We start from the raw sequence: 14,543 nt of genomic DNA on the forward strand, positions 1-14,543 counted from the left end.
ATCTTGCGCGGGTAGACAATTGGCTCGGCCGTGGTGGGGATTAGAAACCCACCCGTGACTGGTTTCCGGCATTAGCTCCGGAAAGTCACGACTGAATTGTCCGTCCGGTGGGCGACGCGGTTGCGATTAGAGAAACGCGGCCGATCGCACGCCGGCGGGCGCGAATTCGTAACAAATATATATATATATATATATATATATTGTTGTGGACCAGGGTTCGGTGGCGAGAAAGACCACGAGGTGAGGGAGGTTTGCATCGTCTCTCACCAAACTCCCGGGAATTGTAGGCCGTCGCTCGGATACCTCCGCGAGCCGGCGGGTCGTTGAACCGACCGTGGTCGCCAATATCTTAACCAAGTAGCGTCGGGTCGATTTGTCTAGAACCAATTTACCTAATTAACTACACAATTTTGACTACCAGGGAAACCACGCCCTCGGCACGTCTTGCTCGAACCGGGTCACTACCGACTGGGGTAGAGTTCCAACTACCGACTACCAACTCCGGTTCGGGTGCAGCCGAGCGGAAACTGCCAAAGCCGTGCCCGCTGGAATTAACGGATTATCGGGGATAAAACCCTGCCTAAACTCAGATCCAAACCATGCTGGACAAATTCAAGAAGGGACGGAAACGGACTGGGAACATTTCTAACAAGTTTTATTTACAGTACATGAAGACACAAAGCAAGACTTAACGCGAATATGCAAGAAGTTTTCACAATGTTCCAAAAACACTTATTCAGATCTACTTACAAGACGGGCCCACACGCAGACACACACACAAATGAAAAGAAACCCAGAGTTCTTTATTGGACCCTCACAGCTGAGGAGATAGACAAGCTGGGGTCAGAGTTTGGTTGGGTACCTGACCATCGGAGGAAGGGCGTGCTCCGTGATGCGGCACCTGACAAAGGTCGTTGGTCCGGTCCCCAGTCGCATGTAGGGACTCGTGGTTCATGGCGGAGCTTGGGTGGTGAACAATCGGGGTCCACGGAGGGAGGTCAGGGTCGCTCTGTCCTTCCTTAAAACTCCACGTAGCCGCCACCGTGAAAGTCCAGAACCCCGTACAGCCACCGTGAAACAAAAGTGACTGCTTTCAGCCACCGTAAAAGCAAACTCGACCCGTTGCAGCTACCGTGAAAGCAAACTCGACCAGACCCTTTTTACAGAGTCTCGGAGATTTATTGGCCTCTCTCCACGGGGAAAACGCACCTCGCTGACTGCCTCTGATTGGACAGGGTCCTCTGGCCCACCTTTCCAGGGCGGGGCCTCGGCCCCTGCCAGGAGACCCCAGTTACTCCTCTACGTGGCTTCGCTCTCGACGAGTAACAGTGTCAGCGCCGCGAAGGTCATCGTACAAGAGTTACAACGTTCGTGGGAGCCGAGAACTGTAACCGCGAGACCCCCTCTCGACAAGTCAAGGTACGAGCAGCCAGCGGGTGGTGATGGAGCGTGATGGGCCGAAGGGGTCATGCAGATGGGATGGTTTATTCGATGTAATAACCTAACTAAAAGAAATCGCAACGCACGCCTTTGTTTCTCCCACTAGACAAAAGGAAGGGGATCTGACTACACACATACTTAATGACATAACTGATTTTTGGGACATCTGTATGTTGAATGCAAATTGTTTCCAGATCCGTAACAATATATATATATATATATATATATATATATATATATATATATATATATATATATATATCTTGATACATACCATTGTTTTACACTGGAGACTGCAGAGCAAAGGAAGGTGATAAGGTAGAAACGAAATGCATGTTCCTTAAAACTATACATATACTGTAGTTGTAATTTAATATGGTTTGTTTTTGGGAACATTTGCCCATGCATGTCAAAATTTATCAACTACTGTATATCGTTAGAATAATTCATGGACTGCGTTGGCAGCCCGTGCACCGTTTTTCATGTGAATCGGATCCGGCGAGGTCGTGGTTTTCTTTGTTAGGGTTAGCTAACCCTAACAGGAATAACCACCAAGCTGTTCAATACTAACAGCTTGGTGGCGACAAAGTAGTTTGTGTGTTTGTTTGTGTGTTTGTTTGTCAGGCTACTCCTCCTACAGTTCTTGGCCAATAACATCCAGATTTGCTCCAGAAGATCAGCACGACTCCAATAAATTTTAAAGGGTGTTTTATCTTTGCCGGTGGAGGTCTTGGGGGACGTGGAGCTGGGGGGGCGCAAATTCTCTTTGTAAATGTGTGTTGTGTAGCACCACCTCCAGGTTTTCCCTTGTATTACAAGTCTCCACCATTTACAGTACCGTATACCTGTCCCCACATTTTCCAGTGCAGTGAGGTGTTTTGAATTATAAGCAGAAGGTATGTTTTTGCTTCCTGCATGTAACCCGGGTTTTAATTTCTTTTTTGCCTTTACAGAGCTGCCATTTACCGATCCACTGTCAAAATAAAGGTATGTGTCAGAAGAATGCGTTGCATGCTTGGAACAAGATTGCCCATAGGGTGGGTGCTCTGCTAGTATATCAATAATTTCTAATTCCAAATAATCAATAAATCAGAAGAGGCTGAAACAGGTTCTCATACCATTTGCAACTGAAGCCAAGTATTGTGAAACCATGACTTCAGCACATTTCAGATTACATACCGTAGCACAGCAGCAGTTCCTGACCAGCCGCAATGGGATGCAGAGCTCTCAGGTAAGCTGTCCGGCCACAGAAATGCAAAACAACATTGGGTCGACAGGCATGGTTGAGCAGTGAAAGAGTTGGGAAGATGGCAAGAGCAATGCGGTGTTCGGAGTACAACACCACGTTTGACTCAGTCATATTTGCACCCAGTTTCGCTTCGTCTTCAACAATATGCTGATCAGTTTGGACATTGCTGGCTTTGCAATTAAGCAATGATGAGTATGGAGGGCAGAAAACAAGAAGGAACGGATAACAATAAGCAACGGAAAGATGAGAACCAGTTTGGCAGAAGCTCCACAAACAAGCAATTTCAGAAACATTTACTCCCTGAAGGTTAAAGGTTTACCAATCTACGATCTAAAGTGCCTCACCACAAAGACATGATAGTTATTGATGAAACTTTGTGCAGAAGTAGGAATTGTAATGCCATGTTTTATTCATTTATTTTTCTTTTCCAGCAGAAGCATTTGCATATTAACTACAATTCAAACGTTTCGCCTTCAAGGAGTTAACAGCCATCTGCTTGGTTCATTCATATTCATCATGTGCAAATAATGTTCTCTCACTCATCAAGACATCATGTTAGAAACAACCTAAACTATTCCAAGTCCAAGCCAAAATTTTCACACTGCTCCTTTTAAGTGGTAGTCTGGGATATTAACTTGGGAAGACTTGTAATCTCACCACATGGTAAAAGCAGGCAATTACAAACAAGAAGTACCCTCACCGGAGTTCTCAACCAGTTCCATGATGGCGACACCATTACTCTGCAGCTGTAGAATGTGCTTCATGAACAAAGTCCTGACAAGTTGTAAAGTTTTACACAACTTATCCTTTGTTTTTACTCCTTGTCCACTGAGCTCTCTTTCTGATGCCTCTTCTTCATGATAAAAAATCTCATGTCGTCCGCATGGCCAGAGATCACGGGGTTGAGAAAGGCTGTGGATATGGAGTAAATGGCAGAGAGCTGCTGCCGTGGAAGCCCAGTAGAAGAGCTCATGTGGCTTTTGCTTGGACAGATGAGTCTCAAGATGAAACAATGCCCGATAATCAGCACGATACATGCCATCTCCCCAGCAGCCAGGTATCGAATGCTTGATGGAGGTCAATTCCACTTCATTCCCCTTCGCACACGCTTTATAACCTCTTCCTTTGTGTCCACTCGCACTGAGAAAAGAAGTCCTATTTTCTCTAGATTCTGGTACTGAATTTAATTTCTCTTTCAATTTATCCTCGTTCTTCTTTTCACCATCTTTGTGATCCAATTTAATTATTACTTCTCGAACACCAGCTAATTTGCGTGAGTTGCTTTGCTCCTCTGAACGTAAATATATTCTTGAACTGTCAAGTGCGGTGGAGAAAGCTCCCTGGATTCCACAAGGCCCGGCAGTTAACACAGTTCTCAGTGCTAAGCGTGCATACAGGCCCAGGTTCTGGAGGTCTGCTAAAGGGATGTGACATTCTGCAGCATGATACTGTTGCCAGGCTAACAAACGACACTCCTCACTGCAATAGCTAGGGAGGAAGGAGGCACGAGCAGAAAAACATTGGAGGAAGGAATAGAGACATAAAGAAAATATCCATTTCAGCTGTTTCTCGAAAATGATCGACATAATATCAGCATCGATGCTGGCATATGACTGAGTAAAAATAAACATATTTGCACTGTCAAATTAAAAAGGATGCATTGTTCATCATTATACACTTTTCCATGAGCACCCTCTGGAAAAAGTATAACCAAGCTCGCTTTCAAAACAGGCACTATACACGATCAGGACAAGTCTTCTCACAGCATACAAGAGTGCACAGTCAACTTAAATATCACTCTAAATAGCAGACTAGGGATCCTGTATCCCTGTTTATTGACAGAACATAGTACCAGGTAGGTTTAAAAGCTGACACAATTACATCTGATAACAGGTTAAAGGAGGTTAAAGTACTATCTATCTCAGCATAGGAGCAGTGATTTGCACTTCTTTCACCAGACAGATTAATTGTTTCTCAGTATTTCAACAGCTTCTATATACTTTGCACCTCTTTCTCTTTCAAGAATTTCATTTCAACATTTTATTCCACCTGTGGAAAAATATAATTTTACCTGTCCAATCCTGCAAATCCCTTCAGTCAAAAAAGCAGCTTCTCACTTGCATATCACTACTTACAAGTACATCTTACCTCATATGTACTTACAATGTTTTTTGTATACAACATCAAGGCTCATAGAAGTGTGAGAACAATGAACAGATCAGGCTGCAAAAGAACAAAAGGAGAGAGAGAGATAGAGAGAAAGAGAGAGATAGAGAGATAGAGAGAGAGATAGAGAGATAGAGAGAGAAATAGATATATAGAGATATAGATATATATATATATATATATATATATCTCTATATATCTATATATATATATATATATATATATATATATATATATATATATATATATATATATATATATATATATAGAGAGAGAGATATAGAGAGAGATATAGAGAGATATATAGAGAGATATATAGAGAGATATATAGAGAGAGATATAGAGAGAGATATAGAGAGAGATAGAGATATATAGATAGAGATAGAGAGGGGGGAGGTGGGTGGGGTACGGAGAAGAAAACACCAACAGCAGGGCTGAAGGATAAAACAGGAGATAGACAAATAAGGGATGTGGGGAGGAATGAGGAGTAGAGGAGGGCTCTCAGGAAGGAAGAACTGGAAATTTGGAAGGAGGTGGGCTTGGGGTGAAGGGGTTAACGGGGTAAAAAAGATCATGGTTTTGGATGGGGGATGATCTGAAACGGTGGTGAACAGCTGTATTGAAGACCTTAAGGGAACAACAAGATTGAAGTAGATGTGGAAGTTGATTCCACAGGTAGGAAAAGAAAGGAACAAATAAGTGGAGGTGAGCAGTGATTCTGGATTTTGGGAGTTTCACCTGAAGGGGGTTGGTGGTCGACCGTGTGCACCCTGCAGGAACCTGGCGGTGATGGAGCGAGAAAGCACAGAAAGAGCAGAGGATGCAAGACCAGAAAGGAGGTGGTAGAACACAAAGAGACCACCAACCTGTTTGCGATGGGATAATAATAGGCCCATAGACTCAGCTCCATTGCAGGAGATTCCAATGATCTTCCACAGCATCAAGCTGAGCAACGTGTGAGGCAAGGGAGCCAGCCAAGAAGGGAGAGCAGTACTTAGTCAATCTGTGGATGAAAGCCCTGTACATGGATAGGAATTCAGTTGTGCCAAGGAAGTACGACGAGGGATATCAATATATTATCTTTTACACCGATTTCTGCACTTCCTCCGATCACACCTATAAATCTTGTCGCCTTCGAGTCCAGTGCTCCAATTTCTCTCCTCATTAAAGTATGTCCTCATTAATCACAAAGTTTCACTTCAATCTCTTCCATCATATTCTTTGAACTCCAAGGTTGTTATTGAATGTTTTTGTGGTCCCGGAGGGAGGCATTAAGTGTTTAATCTTGGTGTCTGTGATGTCCTGCTTTTTGAAGAATAATTTTTCCATTATTTATTTTTTCAATGATTATTATTTAATTCTTCAATTATTTAATTTTCAATGATTTTTTTCCATTTTTCAATTATTTATTTATATTTTTCAATTTTCAATTTTTTTTTAATTCGCAATTAATTTCCCCATTTTTCTTTTTTAATTCATTAATTTTTTTATGATTATGGTTCCTGTTTGTTTTCATTACTTGAGGGCCCGTTGGTCCATGGACCAAATCTTCCTTGGTCTTTACGGTGTGGGAAACTGAATTGTTGATTGAATTTAGAATGAGATAAAATGCCAAATAGCTTCAGTTAGTGCTTTGAGAAAGAATTTAATAAATATATTCTGGGAAAGCTAGTAGGGAGGCAGAATACACACATTCTTCTGTAGTCGTAAAAACCTTGTAAAACCTTATCTGTTTGCTGGCAATCTGGGCCAGTTTGGCATTGCATTTCCGATGGTGATCAGGAAGGATAAAATGGTATGTGTCGGTTCGTGCTGACTACTTTCAAAATTTGAAGTTGTATTGTTGTGGGCCGGGGTTCGGTGGCGATAAACGACCACTAGGTGGAGCAGTGGAGTCGTCTCCCACCGAGCACCCGAAATTTAGGTCGTGACTCTCGGAAAAGTCCGAGAGTTCATGGGTCCCTTAGCGGACCGTGGTCGCCAATATTTGGACAGCGTGGGGTAGGGTTAATTGCCTAATTTCAATATACCTAAATACCCAAGTCGTCCAACTACCAGGGAAAACCACACCCTCGACCGACTTTGTCCGAATCGAGTCACGACCACCGACTCAGATCCGGTGTAACCGAGCGGAAGTTACTAAAGCCGCGCCGGACCAAATGAACAACCTACGGCATCTCTTATCTGCCAAACACTGGTCCAGACAACCACTCTACTCTTCTCAGGTGGGAGGGGTCTCTTCTCCTCCCACTCGCTTCCTGATTGGACGAGGAGTTGTCGGACGACTCGTGGTCACCTCCCGATTGGCTGGGGCGTGCGTGTCATGCTCGCCCTCCGCTCATTGGCTGGAGGAAATGGTCCATGCCCTTCCTTGGGGAGGAGCCTCGATCTGAAGCGACGGAGGCTCCGCCCACGCCCTCAGCCAAAAACACGTGGGCAATGGCGACTGGGTCGAGTGAGGGAAGGTGGCGTTGTTGTAGTGGATGTAGTAGTAGTAGTAGTAGTTGTTGTAAAAACCTAACTAAAAAAATAACTCGTAGCGCACACACGAAATTCCTAATAGACCAAAGGAGGGATTCTAACTGTACACATACTTATCGAAATAACTGAACTACGGGGACTCTGGCTGTTTGTGTGCACAAGGTTTCCAAATCCGTAACAGTATTAATGGTGTCTTTGGATGACTCAAAAAGGGTCAGTCAATTTAATTAATCCGAGGAACAGATTGTTTCATCTCAGTCTGTGGAATATAAGTCCAATGATTTGATTACACTGTGCTTGTTATACAGGGTGAGTTAAAATGGCCAACTTTTAACTCTTTCTCCCCTGTTTGGCTTCCTGACCAATATGGTGCCCACCACCCATGGTTGGCATTTGGGTGGAGAAAGGTTGTAGGATGTATGTCCTCCATGTGAGATGATGAGAAGGAATTAGAATCACATGTGATGGTCAGGAAAGGAGTAATTCCAGCCATGTGTCTGACAACTTTATGAACCACGAGTCAAGGTAACTGGTCACCATGGTTACCATGACATGTTTAAATGAGGAATTAGTTAATGTGAATGAGCTTTAACGATTTGAATCACTCACCCACACAGCTGTCAAGTGCAAAGGTAAGCGATCATGGACTCACGCATCTCACTGCAAAATAGCATACAGGAAGTCGAAAGAGAAGAGAGGAAACCTGCAAGTGGGAAGAACGTTACTGGGGGTTCATGACATATGGAGCAGTGCTTCTGATTAGCATGTGCATAATCGTGATAATATGGATGATAAGAGACAGTGAGGGCATTATGGGAATGCCATGGAGAGCAGAATGTTTGGTAGGTCTAAAGCAGGGGAAACAAGAAATGCGCTGTGACAGGGTGCGCAGGGCAGAAGGTAAATATCGGGACCAATTGCATGAGAAAGGAGTGTATGAGATAAACACCTTTTTGACCCTGTCGCACAATTACGCAATGAAGGAAAATAAGGCAAAGTGTTGGGTATGTGCCCACCTCCCACACTCTTCACGAACAGGACTGCCGTTAACGGTGATCCCATTTGAGGAAATCGATTATTGCGGAGCCGGATGGTACCATAATTACATGGCAGATAACCGGAAGGGCATAAATGGGACATATGCTAAAGTAGCGTCAAATGGTGCATATCCATGATGTGGTAATACACGTAAGGAAGATAGCTGCAAAGTACCATGACTATTTTAAGGAAGGGGGGTACGGATCTTGGTGGAAAAGATGTTTGGTGGATGGGGAACCTGGGTACTCCATGTATTGTTCATTGGACTCATGATATTCGTCGCTTGTCATCATAGCGTGCATAAGAGCAATAATCGGTGTGTGTGTGTGTGTGTGTGTGTGTGTGTGTGTGTGTGAGAGAAAATTTGCCACAGTAACAACGATGGTGGCACATGAAGTTTCCCTGGACTGACCATCTTTGAGCAACTATGGCGACCATGAAGATCCAGAAGATCCAGAAAACCCAGAAAATGAAGAAGCTAGTATAAAATTGAGTCGAGACACTGTGTTGGTGGTATTTTATGGAAAACACAAAAGTGCAGACACTCGTGCCCTTGGGACTGACGAAAGCCCATTTGAAAGAATTCAACAATTGTTGCTAAAGAACTAAAAACAGATGGATGATTGTGATGAAGAGATGTGGGACAATAAAGATATCTTAAAAACTGAAGGGGAAAAAAGAATTTGAGCGCTTGCTCAAATAAAAGCTGATTAGTATAATTGAAAAAAGCGATTGCCTATTGGATGTAAATGTTTGGTGTGCACAGGATTCGTTTCTTCCAGATTGCCTCAGCACTCAAACTCTGTGGAACGAGACAGCATGGAGAGGTGGTGGTTCCCGAGGGTTGCATCCACTGGCTAAGGTGTCGACCCACCACAGAGCGCAAGTCTGGGTGACAAGGTGGAAACGGGCCTCCCGCTAGCCAATGCCAAATTTAATTCTGTAGGTTTGTCTTCATGGAACAAAGCCTGGTGTTGTTCTGTATGAACAAAATGGGGGAATTGCGAGAAACTGAATTGTTTATTGATTTTTATTTTTATTTTTCAATTTTCAATGATTTAACTTTTTCCAATTCCTAATTATTTAATTTTTCCATTTTTATTTTTTAATTCTTTAATTTTTTGAACGATTAATTATGGTTCCCGTTTGTTTTCATTACTTGGGGGCCCGTTGGTCCAATAGACCAAATTTTCATTGGTCTTTACGGTGTGGGAAACTGAATTGTTGATTGAATTTAGAACGAGGTAAAATTCCAAATAGCTTCAGTTAGTGCTTTGAGAAAGAATTTAATAAATATATTCTGGGAAAGCTAGTAGAGAGGCAGAATACACACATTCCTCTGTAGTCGTAAAAACCTTGTAAAACCTTATCAGTCTGCTCGCAATCTGGGCCAGCAGCAAGGAATCAAATACTTTCACCGGGGCAATAAGCAAACTCCGATAACAGACCGTTTTTCATCCTGTGCTTGCGATTTTAACCTTACTCGGTTCCATCTGTTGTTTCTCCAAGAGGCCTCTCTTTGTTCAGTTAATTAATTTTGATGTATAAATCACACCCTGGAGGGATCACATATGTATATATATATATATATATATATATATATATATATATATATATATATATATATATATATATATATATATATATATATATATATATATATATATATATATATATATATATATATATATATATATATATATATATATATATATATATACGCGCTAAACTCTAAGTTTAAGTTCTTCTGTTTGTGATATTGCTCCAGGCTAAAACTTCCTCTTGTGCACGAATGTTTTAGTGTAGCAGCATAGCAAACCTTTTGTGCATTTTGTGATACAAGCACCAAATTTGGCAGAAATGTACATTAATATGTTACGAACATTTTCAGATATTGGGCCACTTGAAATTCTCTCTTTATGTCCGCCATATTGGATTTCAAAATGGCCGCCACTTGAAATCTACATTTGCTATTATCTCTGGACGTAATGCAACTATAGACTTGATTCTGGTATCTAAATGTATGTTTTTGGGGGCAAGGAATCCAATGGTACCATTTTCAACTTAATATTATCTATCACAGTCTGTTATATAATTTTATTTGGAAATTATCTAGGCAAATATTGGAATCAACACAATACTTTGAAAAGAATGTCTTAGTTCTGTAAATGCCTTAGGTATAATACTGACATGCTACATGGTCTAGTATTTGAGGCTAGGTGTACTGGTATCTGAGGCTTGGTATATACCGGTACTGAAGATACGTGTACATAAAGTGTCATGTTAACAAGTTCAGCATTGCCACAAGTACATGTATGTTGTTGACTCATCGTCATGTGCAGTCCCCTTCACACATACAGAGGGCTTTGCACTGAAGGGCAGCCTTTTTGCACTTGCAGCGCCTCACACACCCTTTCTTGCACTTGCAAGAAACCAGCTCAATGCAGCTGTGAGCTGCCTCAGTTAGCCTGGTCCAGTAAGGTGTGTACTGTCCTTCTCCAGTCCTTGACCAACCCCAGTTGGTTGGTGGAGGGAGCTCTGGTGCTGGCAGCAGTATCTGACCCCACACATGATCACCTTGATACACTGCCCTCTTGACATGTTCCTCCAGAGCTGCCTTCGTTGGAGGGATGAGCTGCACATTGTTCTTCCTTGCGAAGAGTTTCCTCCTGGCCTTGTCAATGTCTGTGCATTTGCTGGTTTGATCATACAACAGGATCACGAACCTCTCGATGATGCGCATTGCATCGTCTGGTATGTCACAAGGTGCAGAGGACAGCAGCAGCAGCGCCTCAGTGAGTTCTGGCAGTACCGTCCAGACTGCCCACGCAGTCTTCTTGCCATGTCTATGAAAACTAGACACAGTGTCGCATCCAGTTAGAGGGTGGAACATTGGCAGTGCACGAGCCTTCTCTTGTCCCAATCCAGCTGCTATTTCGTGTGCTGCAAGGTATCGGAAACTCTGGCATGTTCCGAATGCCAGCCACAGTTTGTCTTCTGGTTGCAACCCCTGTGCCAGGGACACTGCCAGCACCACAACATCGGTGTCTACAGTCCGGATGAGTATTGCATGGTGTCCATGCTGGACTGCGTGAGATGCATGCAGCAACATCCGACTGTCAGCTTCTTGATGGTTACATGGGGCGAGTGAGGTCAGATCTGGCAGTAGTGGCTTGCTGAGCACTGCCTCTCCATCAGTAATGACGAGTTGCTTGTCCTCCTGGTCAAACCATTCCATGAGAGCTGCTGAGAGGAACCTGAACAGCTCGGTTTGTTGCTGTCCACTCGTAGGAAGTTCTGCCAGTTCCCTGATATGGCTGCGGCAGCCACCACACGTCTCCGCACACCTTGTCCCCGCTTTGCACGTGTACTACCTTTCAGTGAATCAGCAAGGTAAGTATCCCAGACCAGATCCAGGCGTGACACTGTTTGCAGCTTCGTGGACATATATGGGATGAAGATCTGTTGTGCATACTCTTCAAAGATCTTTGATGCAGCCGGCTTCAGCATCTGGATGATGGCTGCTCCATCAAGCACAATACAGGGCATGACAGGAGTCTCTGTCTTTGCGTCGGAGACTTCTTCCAAGCATGTGAGGAGATCACTCTTGGTACCAGTGCAGAGGCTTCCACTATCAGACAATGCAGGAGGACATGACTGATTCTCGTGACAAAAGAACTCCTCAAGGTTTCCATCCCTCGTCTGGCAGCCAATGTACAGGCGTGCAAAGAGTTCATGGTCATTATTGATGGAGGCGAGCTGTTGCTGACCTATGCTCTGGCTTCTTGGAGTGGAAGTACTGAACACCTTCAGCTTGTTACGAGGAATGGGTGCGTCCACTACCTTTGTTCTGTCCAACAGACACTCTCTGGTGAAAGCCTCGAACTGCTCTTGGCCAATCCTCTTGGCATTCATCACGGTCTCCACAGCAGCAGGATCTGCGATCTCCTTTGTGTCCAGTTTGACTACATCCTGACTCTCCTCCTCGAATGGGTTGCCCATCTCCTCCATGACACCGACGAGAGAGCGAACATCTTTCACAAATGAGGCCTGTACACTTGGCGTCTGATCATGATGACGTGTGTCTGCTGTTTGCCATCTCCAGTGTTGCTTCCCATCCTGGAATTCTTCGATCACCCTGGCAACTTCTGGTCCCGCAACCATCCAGTGACGTAGGGCACTAGGGTTGTCAGTGAGCCCAACTGCTCCACCGTCTCCTTTGATGCAGGCATTATTCTGCTCATGTGCCTGGTCAATCGGGATTGAAGAGAACACCTTCTGTTTTTTTCTGAACGGTGAAGTGGCTTTCCCTGAATTTCCTGGCTACATCTGGGTGTTTGATGGTGAGTTCGGCCATGTCCTTCAGGTGCACTGGTATCCACCTAGCATAGTGGGTGTGATCCAGTGCATGGAACCAGGGGACCAGCTCTGTCAGAGCGTCGAGGTACATTATTAACGATCCCTGCCTGAGAGAACGCACATACACTAGAACCAACAGTTCTAGTTCCAGCACAGTTGCCCAGTAGTGGAACTGGGGGATGTCTTCTCCTCTCTGGCAACACCAGTCTTCAAACTCCGGAAGGTCCTCTGCATCCCTGGTTTCTCCCAGACAGTAGTGGTTGTAGGCACGGTGTTGCAGGATGTACAGTGCTGCTGCAGTCACTTGATGTGCTCTTCTTGTGCGCAAGACATGGGATGCCCACAGGAACACAGTTGATGTGGGTCAACACACATGCAGCCTCTCGACTCTTTTATTTGGGTCAGGGCTGTGATTAAAGACGTGTAGTGGAGTCATGTTTGTAAACATTGTTCAAGACATGCTACAGTGCATTGTTAAGGAAACAAGACAGATAGAAGCCTATACAAGAAATTTCTGTACTCTAGAAACACAAAAGATGGCTTAAAGGGTCGAGGAAAAGGGGATTATGCATGTTTGGTATTTATTGACAATATGAATGTAATGTTACATAAAATATGCATCTGAAAAACACAAATGAATGGGTCACTTTGTTTCCTAATGGGATATGAATATATATTTTAGACTGCCAGTATATATGAGCTTGTCTGAGTTGTTACTCGTGATTTAGTATAGTTTTTTTTTATTTATATTTACAGAACTAAGACATTCTTTTCAAAGTATTGTGTTGAATCCAATATTTGCCGAGATAATTTCCAAATAAAATTATATAACAGACTGTGATAGATAATATTAAGTTGAAAATGGTACCATTGGATTCCTTGCCCCCAAAAACATACATTTAGATACCAGAATCAAGTCAATAGCTGCATTACGTCCAGAGATAATAGCAAATGTAGATTTCAAGTGGCGGCCATTTGGAAATCCAATATGGCGGACATAAAGAGAGAATTTCAAGTGGCCCAATATCTGAAAATGTTTGCAACATATTAATGTACATTTGTGCCAAATTTGGTGCTTGTATCACAAAATGCACAATTCTTTTGAATATTTGGGCTAAGCCACCCCACTATTTGTCTGATATTTGTAACTCAATCAACAGCTTAAACCAAACTAAAGGTTCTTTCAGTTTTAAGGTGGCCAAAACTGCCACAACAACCTCCTTGGGGGTTTTGCTTTACGGCCTTGGGGGTCTGACCAAAAACAATAGGTTGGAAGCCTTGGAACCCAAACAATAATAATAACTAGGAGGTCTTTCAGGTCTTTGTGGTCTTGAGGGTCTTAAAGGCTCTTCAAATGTCAAAGGGGTCTCAGCAGTCTAAAGGGTCAAAAGGTACATTGCAATAGTACATAATTAATTAATAGACTACATAATTAATAGATACAAAAAGCACACAAACACACACACACACAATCAATTTATAGTCGATGAGGCAGAATTTCAAGTGCTACCAATTGGCTAATATTACGAGTTGGCTATACCAGGAACCATCAGTGATCTCAGATCACAGCCCTCCAGTTTTTAAAAAAGGTTTTTCCTTCCGATAATTATTTTTCCTGCCTGCCTTCACTAAATCACCTCATGAGTTGCAGTTTCTCCCCTTTTAAAGCCCAGTCACACCTTGACGTTTTAGCCAGCAATGGCAACGTATCAAAATGTTTGTAAAACACTGGCTTACGCTGAACTTTTGATGTTTTTTTAAAAGATTCGGACGTATTCATAACTAGTTGGTCGTATGCATAACATATTAG

At 43.2% G+C, this 14,543-nt stretch overlaps 1 protein-coding gene across 1 annotated transcript in view; it reads right to left on the bottom strand.

Moving 5' to 3' along the window:
- The window catches only part of SMYD4 (SET and MYND domain containing 4), a 111,854-nt gene that overhangs the window by 80,101 nt on the left and 17,210 nt on the right, over positions 1-14,543 (bottom strand). Inside the window, exons 4-5 of the mRNA XM_085879331.1 lie at positions 3,390-4,177; positions 2,620-2,859 (exon numbers count right to left, since the gene is read on the bottom strand). Of these exons, the coding sequence (XP_085735457.1) occupies positions 2,620-2,859; positions 3,390-4,177 (1,028 nt within the window). The remainder of the gene's footprint in view (positions 1-2,619; positions 2,860-3,389; positions 4,178-14,543) is intronic.

The sequence above is a fragment of the Eptatretus burgeri genome, chromosome 4 (genome assembly GCF_056783735.1).
Source record: "Eptatretus burgeri isolate ZD-2024b chromosome 4, Ebu_testis_v1, whole genome shotgun sequence".
NCBI classification, from domain to species: Eukaryota; Metazoa; Chordata; class Myxini; order Myxiniformes; family Myxinidae; genus Eptatretus; species Eptatretus burgeri.